The sequence below is a fragment of the Netta rufina genome (genome assembly GCF_964035555.1).
Source record: "Netta rufina genome assembly, chromosome: 1".
NCBI lineage: Eukaryota > Metazoa > Chordata > Aves > Anseriformes > Anatidae > Netta > Netta rufina.
In genome coordinates this window covers 65,022,984-65,036,787 of record NC_140123.1, presented here as the reverse complement: position 1 = coordinate 65,036,787, position 13,804 = coordinate 65,022,984, and the positions used below count along the sequence as shown (strand labels likewise).

The following is a 13,804-nucleotide window of genomic DNA, read 5'->3' as shown; positions in this document are numbered from 1 at the left end:
GATTTTACCTGGACAAGAATTTAGTACTCACAGCTGCTTTGATGGGATTATTCAGCCCTGACTACCCAAAGCATTAATGTCCTTTGGCATTCAAGGGCCCATCCTAACGTAGATATGACAAAAATCCAAAAGTATTGAGGGCATATGCAAAATATATATCTCAAACCTACAAGGTACCAAATTCAATCGTACAAAGCAGAAATTATGCTTTTAAACTGATTCCCAAACCAAGAAAAGACCACATACCTTTTTTCTAGATCTCGGATTTTCTCCCTTAGAGGTGCAACAGCCTAAAAATAAAGGAATAGTATTTAAACTTCAAAGAAAAGGTAAGATTTATATCACAAAACATTAATATAGACTTTAGAGCAAAAACCATGGCAGTCTTTTACAGAGAGCTTCACAGAAGATAATCCAACGAACTTGAATCTTAAAGCATTCTTTATGTCAAAAAATCCTTAGACAGTTTTCACCAAAAATCAAATCACCTAATACCCTTAGCTTACCACTAAAAGCAAAGCATCTTCAAAGCTAATGCAGCTGCTCAAAAGAACATCTAGAGCTATGAGTACCATAGCCTTGTGATATGAACATCCAACATTATGATTCCTATTTAAGTGGATGTAAACACAGAAGCAGAGACATTAGCACCATTCCAAAGGTTACAATTCTCTTAGAGCATGCGAATTTAAAGAAATATCATGTTTTACATTACAACTTGAGGAAATGTTTTTAGTTTATTAGTCGTTTAAAAATGTTAATAAATGGAAATTCATTAGAAAAAATAAAATTCACCTACTAATACTTCTGTTTGTATTTTCATTGCTTTGAAAGAGGGAATCTTTAAGTCAGCATCAGTTTCAGGTTCTTTATTACAGGACCTGAATTTCTAACATTCCTGCCAAATATCAGCAAGCCCCTGTACTCCCATTATTAAGCTTACTGAAAGTTTGTCACAAAATTTACCATGCAGGGACATATGTAAATTGATAACTATCAGAGGGTTATCATTCAAAAAGGTATTAAATAGAAACGTATCATCCCATTAGTTTTCCACAGATACTGACGGTTAGAGCTAGACAACTCAGGAAATTCATGAACTGAAACAATCTGCATATTCACGTTAAGAGGAAATACTGCATGGTGATTTAAGCTCCTCAAGCATCTGGCTCTGTGGAGCAGCAAATAGCTCCTGAAACAGCCATACTTATTTTGACAGTTTAAAGTACTGTGTACAACTACAGCTTTAAAAACAAGATCCAGACAAACCTCACTTCTCAGAGAAGTAACTCTGATCCCCAAAAATGTCACCCACTAAATTTCAAGCATTTCACCATTCTCAAACAACTGAGATTTTCAGAATGTTTGTTGTAATATTTACCAGAATTAAAAACAAAACAAAAAAAAGGAATGCAACAGACATGACCTAAGAAAACAGTCCTTCCCCAAATTTTAAGCAATTTCATTAGGCTTCTTTCTGTATTCAGAGGAACAATTGCTATATAAAGCTGTAGGAATACAAGACACTACACAGACCAGACAAGCATGGTCACACCCACACACGCGAAAGGGGTGGCAAGTACTAACCTCAAGGTGAGTATCACTAAGATATATATAACAGATATAACTGTTTAATACTTTTTGTTATTATATTGGAAGCCTAAACTCACCTGGAGAAAGATCTGTTTGTGAACTTTCATAGTATTTCACAGCAATCTGAGGTTGAAATAGAACTTCAGATGCTGATGAAGAAGTTCAGAACCACCACCATGCTCAATACCCATGCCTATTTTAGTACTTGTATTGCCAGTACTTGTCCTTAAAGCACTGTCAGTGTAAACTAGTCCCAAACACAAATACAGCCACATTTGTTCATGAGTTGACAACAAAGCAACGTATGTTTGTAAGGTTTCAAATTTTGACTTAAACTTACATATAGTTAATATTTTGGAAGGGTGATAGAGGAAAGAATCTCTGCATGTCCTATACTCAAGAAATTCAGTTCTCAGGAGGTCTCTACGAAGTCTCTGCAGCACACAAGACTACCTCTAGAGCTATAACTTCCAGAAAGATTTAGAAGGACCCTTTTTATTTCCAGGAAGTCATATCTACATGAATCTGTAAGAGTTCAAAAGCTGTTATGCATAAATCTAATGCTTTGATTGGTTTTAATGGAATGGAAAGTAATGACAGAAATAGTCTCTTTCAATATGACATGAGAAATTGAGTCTTCAAAAGAGAACAAAGAAATATTAGAAAACTAACCTCCTCTATCTTACTTTCCACTTTCTGATCCCCATTTTCTTGGAGAGACCTGTTAGCAAGAGAACAAGAAAACATAATTCATACCAAAGCAAAGTTAGCTCCACTGCACGAACATCAAGCTTTTCCTGTTAAAACAGTATCTTCGGAGCATCCTAAGTTAGTATTATTTTATAGGCATACTCAGAATAAATGGAAGTGCTTGGTCCAATTCCCACTGAAAACAGCTACAGTCTTGTCACAAAATTTGGCAGAAACAGAACCAAGCCCGCAGGAAAAAGTAATAAAAATAAAGATGACATTCATTTTACAGAGAAAATTAAACTCGAAAAGTGTCTAATCATTGCATCAAGGTAGCGTCAGCAGAAATGTTTTCGTGTAGTTTTACAATCTGAATGCCTAAGATGTTTTCTTGAGGGTCCAAGTTTACTGTATGCTAACAGAACATTTCCTCTCAATGCCACAACTGCAATTTCAATCTAAAAGAGAGAAGGGGACATGTGCCTAGCTTTGACTGAATCTTCACAAAACAAAAAAAAAACACTATTGTTTAGGTTTTTCCTATAGGAAAAAACCTATACTGAAACTTACCTTAAGTGACTATTTGATGGGCAATACTAACTTTTTGCACATGCCACTCATCTGAAATGAATCCAAGCTTATACCTTGCCATCCTTCAGTGTAAGTTGTGAAAACAGAGGATTGCCTAAGAAGTTGATGTCTTGCATAAAATTATGTGGTCTTATTTAGCACATAATTGTGTAAAATATCTTAATTAGTGTATCCATTCTTCAGGTAAACTTCAACAACTGTAGAATATTTTACTTCTTGCATCTAATCTATATAATTTTCCTTAAGTTTGCATAATTCCTTTTTTTTTCCTCCCCCAAACTAAACTTTCTGAAAGGGGAATTATTTATCAAGCCTTACAGTAGTAATTTTTTGCATACTAGAGGATTCATGGGCATCCAACATAAAATGGAGTTCTTTCAAATAAAACAGAGCTCCTTTACTTGGGACCTGCAGTCATAACACCTAAGGAAACAGAAGGCCCTTTGTTAGGCAGATATATATATATGCCACACCATTAGAAGTCGGAGCAATGATTCCCTTCATAACCTTCGTTAAAACTCTGTTACTAAAGTCAGTTCAGGCTATTACTAAGGCAAAAACCTCACTGAATAGATGTCGTATCAGTAGAGTGCATTAGCAGGCTGAGACACAGTCCCTGAAACATATTTTCAAGATTTTTTTTTTTTTTTTTTTTTTAATAGCAGCAAATAATATATTCACACTGTGTTACCTGGAGTGTTTTTATAAATTCATGTGAATGCTTCAAATGTTTTCCCAATGAAAAAAAGGTACCCAGTATTTTTTATTCAGAAATCCTGTAGCTTAAGGATTGGCACTCCAGTTTAGTTTTTAATAAGCTTTTCCCCCCGTAACAAAGGCAATGTTATTGACTGAGTCCCAACATTAGATCTTATAGAATTTTTTCTATAAGGGACTCCTCAAATAAGAAGGCAGATGCAGATAACTGCAGGATTTCCGAGGACAGCTTGTCAGGGAATCAACACACTGGATCCCATGGCAGCCTGTCCTCCTCAAACCGCAGAGGTTTTGTCCTTCCTTCAGAAATGCTCAGCTGCTCACCTAACAGCTGCTAAGCTGCCATAGTTGGGTGACCATGAGTTAACATGGTAATCTAAATGATATCTCCATCTGCAAGCCACAGCAGCTCAGCAGCTGTTTGACTAACAGCTGAACACTTCTTGTAGCAAGGGTGGGAAACTGCAAGAAAAGTAAAGTTGACAGCCTGGGACAAGAACAAATCCCACAGCAAGCTTTCCTGGGTAAAGCAGAGTCCACAGAAAACTCACTGATTTTCTTAATTCACCTCAAACTTCCTTTATTCTCTGCCACTAAGCACAGTAACTGAATAACTAAGCCTTTTAATAGCAGAAAAGCGCATTGAAATATTCTGTCCCCTGTGAGCAAAACTTTGCTGTAGGGAATGCAGTGTCCTCATATCCTCTTCACCTTTTCCTTTTGCATCTTCCAGGAGGACGCCTGCATTCAAGCAGCAGTACTGTGAAATCTGCATGATTTGCATTTGTATGTTATGCCTTCCTATTTCTAAGGGCATAAATTCTGAGGGACATAGAACAGGATTTTTTGTTTTTCAGCAGTTAAACCACCAGCTTCTCTCCCCAATAATTATGGATGGGAGAACATCCTCAAAACTAAATTTCCAATTCTAGGCACAGAATTATGGTAAACAGTGGATGACCTGCTACTTTTCCATGCTTAAGCCTGTATTGTCACTAAGATATCAGGTCTATGACGAAGGAAAGCAGAATCCCAGCCTATGTGCCTAGCTACGCTCATCAACTTGCCTGAAAACATCTCCCGGTTCAGAAAATGATCTCATGCAAAGGAAGATGTTGAAATGTGAGAAGACCCTCGGTGAGGTTTTCAGCAGACATGCACTGCACCCCTTTCTGAGACTGAACACCCTGTATTTAAGAAATGGTATCAGCTGCTTAGCAACCATCCAACAACAGCCTGAGCTGCTCTTCTGTTTTCTCCCTGCTTGACATTAAGTGACACATTTTGATGGGAATGGTACCCGTTTTATTTCAGTTAGGTATATTAAATACAAAAATAATAGACATTACCTCATATTGACAAAATTTCCCCACACAGCTGGAAAATAAAAAGAGGGAGAACATTAGTGTCATGTAACAGTATAAGGTAGTTTTTTCCTATCATCATCAGAAGGAATTTAAAACAATATTAAGTGTGTTCACCGCATCATCTAAGTAAGTTACATACATATGCAAGCCAAGTGACCAGAACACAGTTTAGGGGTATGGGAAGAATTCTGATGATTTCATGAGACTACAAAGAAGGAAAATAGAATATAATTTAAGAGGACTTGTCTATTCCAGTGCACACCTGGAACTGTCTGGCCTACAAATCAGCAGATACACTTATCTGATAGTTTTCCCCATACTGTATTAAGTAGACAAAATATACAAGAATTCTCTAATTTGTCACTGCAAATGAGAAATACGTTTATTACATATATTGAAAGAATGGCAACAGCAAGAAAGAAGTCCCATAAACCTGAACCACGAGAACTGGAAACTGCAGAATGACAAGGATAAAAGGACTGGCCACTACAGGCAATAGCTGAACCAGTTCAAAGAAGTAGCACAACAGTCCTGCACTAAAAGTAGTTGCAAGTGCTAATTTTGTATGCTCATTCACTTTCAAAAAACATCTAATAGTCATGCAAACTCAAAAGGGACATAACCAAATGCCTCACTATGCAGCAATGCTTTTATTACATTTTTTGTATGGAAATGTTTTAAGAAAGACAAATCACGGTATAAAATGATGCAACAAACAAGTATCAGCTGTTTCTCCGTGTTCATGAAAAGATTCATTTGCTGAATCTATTCCCTACTAGAAAACATCTTCTGAAACTATTCAGGGTTTAAGCGATTACATGACCACTATCAAAACACAGACTTTCCTTTTCACTTCCAACTAGGACACAGAATGTAGCTTAAAGTGGGAGGAAAAAAAAAAAAGCTATAAAGCAGGCTACAGAGCTGCCAACTTCAGAATGTCAAGACAAATAAGGCTAACGTGGGACAGTTACATAAGGGACTCTGCAACAATAAACAACACAGAAAATACACCCCAAATATCTTCAGAAATTCATTTCACAATTGTTGCAGCCTACATGCAGTTACGGTATTAACATACATATGGAAAGCTTCTGAACTGACCTCAGTTTTCGCAAGCTCTGCTTCAGGCCTCAAGTAGCAGCTCAGTGAAGTACTTTGCCTAGATTGTGGCCTTGCAGATACACTTTCATGCTTATTATTTAGCGATCTTAAGCAAAGACGTGTTACAGAGATGAGAACAAAAATACAGCTACAGTCAGAGGCACTTTCTGGGCAACAGAAGGAACAAAATATACTTGGGAAAGAGGCACAGGGGAGGACACAAGTGAGAATTCAATAATGCAGTTACTGTTCCACCCTTCATGGGATGGCAAAGCTACTGGACTGTGTTAAACTACTGAGAGCTGCCGAGTAATTCAAAGAGAATTTCAAATGAATTTTTGACCATCAAACTATAGGAGGGCACTCTTATATCAGTGGTGGTATCATATCCCTCCTATCTTCTTTGGGGGAAGAGAGAAGGAAGCTTCATATTGGAACAGGTGATCAATACAAATAAAAAGCACTGTGGATTTTACATTGATTAGATAGAGTAAATTCTCAGTGGGAAAAGAGACAGTTTTGGGCACTAATGTTAAATTCAAGTTATTTACTGTGTGGCTAGGATTTTACAATTATTCCTGATAATATTAAAGGCAAAGCTTTTTTTTATTATTTATAGCGAATGATGATAACTCTAATAACTATAGGTACAGAATTCTCAAGCTACACATCACTCAGATATACTTACAGTTGGTTATTTTTCTGGGCAACCGAAACCCATACAAGTAATATAAGGTATTGTTTGTGCAATGGCAGGAAACACCTGGGCTTAGTTGGTGAGGCAGGAATTGACAACAAAAAAAGTCACCAGCTGCACCACAAATACCATCCTGCTGGTTTTGTTGCAGCAAAAACAGTGCAGCTACACTGCATACAAGAAACTGGCTTCATAAAGAAACCACGTTAACTGTGCATGCTCGGTTTCCACAGCAGGGAATGGGAACTCAGAAAAGCATCCACCTACTTCCAAAAATACTACGCTTGATATCACAACTCCGTAGGACTAAGTGACCTTCTTACAAAAATAATCAAACTTCCTGGAAGTTTTAACACTGAAACAAAAATAAAAAATACAAAATGAACTACATAAAGGAAATTCCACGCAGAGGGATCTGAAGAACACTGAAGCATCTCTCATGCACAGAGCTGCCACAGAAGTTTGTGTGGACCTACTGTCCTCACAAAGGGTTCTGAATGTACGGCTCTACAGAGATTTTCTTTTGCTGCTGGGCATTCACATCTAGCTTATGTCAAGTTTGAAGAGATCACAGGTATGGTTTTGCAGCATGGATTTATTTATTTTTTAAATGCACATCACAGCTGTTTATATATCGGTCTTTTACAGCTGCAGAACCAGCAGTATGGTTATGGCTTCCAGAGGATTTCCTGGACTTGTCACTTCCTTGCCCTAAAGGTTACTCCAAGGCAGGTCTGACATTCAGCAAGGAACGTATTCTGAATGAGGAAAATATAATAAGGCTATGGGACCCAAATCCATGATGCAGAATTACAAGCCTAAATCTGAAACAAAAATCAAAGTCATCATAAAACCCATGCCAACCAGGTTTAGGCACCAAAAGCTGCAGATGTGGATCATTAAAAACGCTTCCATACCAGGTCATGAATCAGACAATATGCACAAACCTAGCTTTCAGAAGCATCAGACTCCTAAGGGACATAATCTGAGCAAAATCTAATGTAACTGAGCACTTCAATGTAAAAGCCAGCCTAAAATAAAACAAAAATGAACCAATGCCACCGCACCACAACAAGAAAAATCTAAAGCTAGATCTCTTAATTCAGGATGTACTTATCCAGGATAACAGATGCCAATTCTCAAGCCGTAGAGATTTAATATCCTCTCCCTCAACAGCCATGCACTCTGTGAAGAACTTCCCATTCATCCAGCCAGAGAGCATTCATAGTCTTCCTGCCACCCTCTGAAACTCTGACAGAGACAAATTCATGATTCACTGGACTAGACAGACAGGTGCATGACTTGTAATCAGTGTCTTAATTGCTTGGTTACAAGAGAGAAGAAAAAAGTTCCGCTTATTTTCTCAAAAGTCCATTTTTAAACCTCACCCAACAACTGATTGAGGCAATAATAAGCAGCCATTAGGCAAGAGATCTGAGTATTTGTATTGCTCAGAGACGCATGAAAGCTAGGTTTAATGGTCTGTAGGAGAAAGGTGCAGTCCTATCTTGATTCCATCTGATCTGCAACATTTCCCCCCCCGCCACTTCCCTTCCATAAAAGGACAACAATCACTCTTATTGTAGGGGTTTTGCAAGGATTAATTACACGTACCATGAAAATTAAAAATACATTGGAGGCATTAATCACCCCCACAGATATTACACTTTTAAGTCACAGCTTCCAGAGAAGAATGTCATGACTTGGATGCGATAAAGAGTTATAGTTTTAGAAAAATAGGATTTGTGTTTTAAAGCCTTAATCACCATATTGTTACTAAAGAGGTCAGCTAGATTTAAATATTAACATTAATCACTTGTGGTCCCCCCCCCCCTCCAGCCCCTTTTTTCTCATCCTGCTGTTGAGAGATAAAGCTGCAACTATTTGGCAAGCTTAGCCTTATGGTAAAAACTGTTGAATATCTCCAAGGCTTCTTGAAACTACCTTAAACAAAAGGCAGCCAGTTACAGATGAATAAAGAACGGCTTTCTTCCTACTATGTACAAGTGTATTCCTGGAAATTTAACAATTTGTTTAGTTTTCCTGAAGAAGACCATTTCTGAACCTACACTGGATGCAGAGCAGTGCAATGATTGGGCTGCTTTCACCAAAGCAACATTTCAAGAGCCATTCTTCAGACACATTATGCAGGCAGGGTTAGCTGGAATTGAAAAAACAAAAACCTAGTAAATCAGGCACAAAAAAAGTACAACAAATGCCAAGCATTTTATGTACAGCATCCAACACTAAATGGACGCTTCTCTGCCTATCATAGCCTTTTGGCTCTAACCAGTTGTTTCCCACAGCTGGCAGAAGTCATTCTTTTAGATCCTGAGAATATGGGAACAGGATGCACATTATGATTTGATTGTCCTTTGAGTCTGTCAATTGCAGTAATACTTACTGTATACGTTCTAATAAAACACAGATTACTACCCTGAGAACTTTGCATGCCTTAATTAACTCATGGACAACAGGCTGAAGAGCCAGAAGAGTAGCACTAACACAATCTGAAGGCAGGAAAAAAATCTCAAAGGAAATTTGTGCCTTCACCCCAGGATGATCTTTCTTCCCTGGGTCTCTTTAAGTGACATTAAAATCAAGTCATAGTCTATCACAAGGCACCAACAGTAATTAACACTCATAATCTTAAATTATTAGTGACAGCTTTATTTCAGCATCATGTGCATTTTAAAATAAATGTATTTAAAAGCAGGGGCCATAATGCCTGTGAAGATCCATTTGCACTACAGGAAACAACACATGCAACCCTTTTAAAACCACTTTCTTCACACTGTTTGCATTTTCAAGACACTTCTCTAAAAAAACTTTTATATGAGCTTTAGCCCAAGTAGATTTAGCTGAAAACATGAGAATTTTCCCCGTATTACCCTCCTTACATCCTCTGTTCTTCAGAATAGGAATAAAAGAGGATGTTGGTTACAAAGGGATTCTGCAATCAACAGAATCAACATGTGGGAACACTATGAACTGATACTCAGTTGTTACTTGAATTTCTAGAGCAAAATCTCAACCTTTGAATGTCCAGAGTGAATTGCTTCAGCCAAATTTATTTCAGAGAGATGCAATGACATTAAAAAAAGGATTTTTTCTTAAATCATTCTCCATAGTTACTCAGCAGCTTCAGTCTCCTGGTAGAAACAATCTTTTTCTTTATAGAGGAATACTAGATAGAATGGAAAAGTATGCACAGAGCTCATGAAATGTTGATTGTTGCAGATGCTTTGAAAAAAAATCTTAATTATTCTGCAGATCTCAGTTACATGTGGAATGATATAATGGATACAATTATTTGGCTAATGTATTTTGAACTGCATTTTAGAGTCAATATTCTGTAACAATAAAAAATTGCAGTCATATCCTTACTGTAATTCCAGTAGTTTTTAATTTGCTGTAGGAAAGTATCATATTGATGAGAATACACTGCAATATTAGTAGATATAACACCACACAATTATTAATCACAGCTTTGTATTAGGAAATGTCACCTGGATGAAATTTAGGATTATGCTTTTGGGGAATGTATGATGTATTTTTTTTTTTTTTAGATTCAAACTATTTTAAAAATCTACGACTCTAGTATGCCTATACAGACTTCTGTACAGCAAGTAATTCTTCGCGTTAGATTCCCTGAACCAAGGTCTTGTCAAACATCAAAGTCCCTGCCCCATATCAAAGAGGGCAGTTAGGAACTTAGCTTTCCCTACATGGGAAGTTCCCAAGACAACAGGATAGAGCATACAGCTCTTCAGGGACTTTACCTTCACTTGGGTAACAACATCGTTCTATGCCATTCCTCAGCTATTCATCCCCTAGCAAAAGAACTCATCACAGTTATTAAGTTTCCATCAGGATCTTCCATTTCAATCACTACATATATTTGAGTGTACCTGGACACCACAAACTTTTCCAGATCTGAAGTTGTTAAAAAAATAAATAAATAAAAAGTGGTTTACAGATACATTGGTTGCCTCCAGAAGGTAGGAATTCCCCAGGGAGCCAACAGAAGGACTTTCACCTATACCTAACTTGGTGCAGTAATTACATTCCAAGTAAGGTCAGGATTGTTTTGACAATATGAAATTTCAGTGATCTAAACTGCTAGTGCTCCTGTGCCCCCTTTTCATCTAATACTAGAGAAAGAAATGAAAACCCGTCTTTCCTCAAACAGCAGCTGCAGCTCAAAAAAAAAAAAAATCCCTATGAAATGACATTTACCTCTAGATAAATCTGATCTACACAATTCAAAGGCATATTTTTTTTTTGATAAAAACAGTTTCTCCCTTTGCTTTAAAGCAACATGTCTTAACTGCAGGTTAAAAGCAAAACAAAACACCACCAAAATCACCAGAAAGGATAAAGGCTAGCTTTCTGTTCCCACAACACTCTACCTGATACACTTTCGAATTTGATGAAATGCTTCCTAAACTGTGGCAACAGTTTTTATGAACTGTACCTGAGTAGGATCATTGTCTTCCTTGGTAAAGCTTGGCAGATCTAGGAATAACTGTTTTATACACCTGAAATATGCTTAAATAAATGAAATTACAGCACATCTAATATAAATGTGTGCACATATATTCAGTGCATTTTAGCAAGTTGTTCCAGTTATTTGAAACTGCCTTCCATCTGCTTTCCCCCCTGAATTTCTGTGAAGGAGAAATGCTTGCTTCTTTTTAACATTGCTCATTTTCCTTCTTAAAGGCTGATTGACCAAAGCATAGTTTAGCTTAAATTGGTGGTTTTCAACTTCTGGTCTCCCCTATGGAAGAAGAGGTGGGGGTCACTGTGTCAGCTTACCTTAACTTACAAACCAAATTCTGCTTTGGTCAACCAACCTTCAAGAAAAGAGATAAGCAACATAAATGACAGGGAAACACTTTCCCTTTGAAAAACACAGAGAGAAAAGAAGATGAAATTCCTAAGAGTGTTTGTCCTGGTGTAGAACAACGACAGCATCACTCCTGCACGTGCCATGTAAAGACAAATACTAAATGGAGATATGTGGGGAACTGTACGGGTAAGTTTCTCTGAGATACCAAAAAAAAAAAAAAAAAAAAAAAAACCCACAACACGCTAAAACCATCACGGCTAGCAAAGCAGAATAGAAATCCATCTATTCCTGACTTAAATTCACAATTGCTACTGGACCACAAATACATTTTTGTAAGGTACACGGCTACAGCTTGCTGGAAGCCTGACGAGCAGGGAACTGGAAGCTGCTGAAGACAGTAAACTGATTTGCATAAACCCATAAATGAAAGGCCGCTCTGCCGGACATAAAGCCAGAAAGCAAATGTTTATGGTTTGTTTTCATTTGCTGAAGAATCCGTGACATGCTGACACAAAAAGCAGGCGAGCCTGATGTCACATCAGACCACTCCTGAATCATCCTCGGCCTGTCAATCCTGCTGCCTTGTAAAACAGCTGGAGGAAGAAGAATGGCTCCTGCTATTCTCAAAAGCACCGCTAAATAACTTTCAGACAGCTAGCCAGAAGCAGTAAAACAGGACCAAATTCACAGCTATTCTTCTATCATGAGAAGTGAAAGTAACAGCTTATCAGAATAGAACATTAAGTGGTATTTCAACTTCATTTTGAACAAATGCTATACAAACAGCACACAAGAGCCCAGTAAGATTTAAACCTAGAAGCTCCCCCACCCCTTGATATTCTGAGAAGGGGACATCACGCTCTTCCTAACTGATGAATATCTGACAAAAACAAATGGCTAACCTTATAAAACAAAGCGTAACAATCGTGGAAGAACACAATGATGGAAGAAGGCAAGCTACTACACCACAAGATGCACTTTACAATATTTTGACATTTTGTTTTTAAGTTGTTTTAGTAGCTGTTCTTTGATTTATTTTATAAAAGTAGCGAGGTCTTAATCTCAGATCTCATGACAGCACCCTACTATTCATTTTTTTTCCCTTGAAAAATGAGCAAGGCTACTGACATACTTCCAAAGAACTATTTGATCTGTGAACATGCAAAGAAAACCTGCTCTACTTTAACAGAGCTCTTCCTTTATTTTCAGCAAGAACATGCAACTCCCTTGTTATACCAAGACATCAGTGGACTATTTACAGTAGCATCAAGATTAAAGCAAACCACGTAGATTGACAAACTCTGGTCTTTAAATCCTGGCTACAAGATTTTAAAGTCTACATCCACCAGTTAAATAAGGGTCTGATTCTATGAAGACAGCCTCACTGAAGCACCTCAGCATGCCTGTATAAAGCTGAATGACCATTTAAAACTTCAAAGGAAATGAATTTAAGGTATCTATGTATTGACATACCAACCCACAAAAAGGTGGGCCTTTTTATTTTATGGGCCTTTTTATTTTATTTTTAAATTCAGTCTGCACGTAAATAAATTGCTCAGTGGTTACACTGGATATTTTTCCAGTACCTTTTTAATTGCTTGCTGTTTTATGATGCGTACGTTTCTCTTGCTATGGACAATAAAAATCAATTAAATCCATTTCACTTGCATTTATAATTACCTCATGTTCTTAAGCTGTGGTTTCACAATGGCTTCAAGATGATGCAAGTGCAGCCTGTGACTGAAAGGATTCATTCTGGGGCCACCCCCACATTCCCCCCCCTCCTCTCTCCTGGCTGGCACTAGCACTCCTCCAGTACCTTACAGGGGATCAAATAGGAGCAAAGATGTAGCAATAAAATTTTGTTCCTTTAAAAGGGCAAAGACAATTCAACCTTCAGGCAAGGCTTCCCATTATATTTAGCACAGTATAGCAACACTGTTCACAGAAGGAGACAGCAGTGCAAGTGATTCAAATAAGCTAATTCTGAAATAAATAAATAAATAAATAAATAAAGCAACATTCTACCAGATTCCAGAGTGATTCAGACAGCTCAGTAACTATAGGATCTCCAGATTTATCACTTGTGTGATAGGGAACAAAAATCACTTCTTTCACTAAGGACCTACAGATGAGATAAAGTAACAGCAGTGTTAGTTAAACTCTGTTCACTTCAGTTTTGCCAGAGAA

General features: G+C 37.5%; 1 protein-coding gene across 2 annotated transcripts in view; it reads right to left on the bottom strand.

The window, feature by feature from the left end:
- The window catches only part of UXS1 (UDP-glucuronate decarboxylase 1), a 56,616-nt gene that overhangs the window by 40,168 nt on the left and 2,644 nt on the right, over positions 1 to 13,804 (bottom strand). For both annotated transcript variants that reach the window (XM_084284622.1, XM_084284623.1), the window contains exons 2-4: positions 4,941 to 4,968; positions 2,266 to 2,314; positions 247 to 290 (exon numbers count right to left, since the gene is read on the bottom strand). In XM_084284622.1, coding sequence (XP_084140748.1) covers positions 247 to 290; positions 2,266 to 2,314; positions 4,941 to 4,968 — 121 coding nt within the window. The remainder of the gene's footprint in view (positions 1 to 246; positions 291 to 2,265; positions 2,315 to 4,940; positions 4,969 to 13,804) is intronic.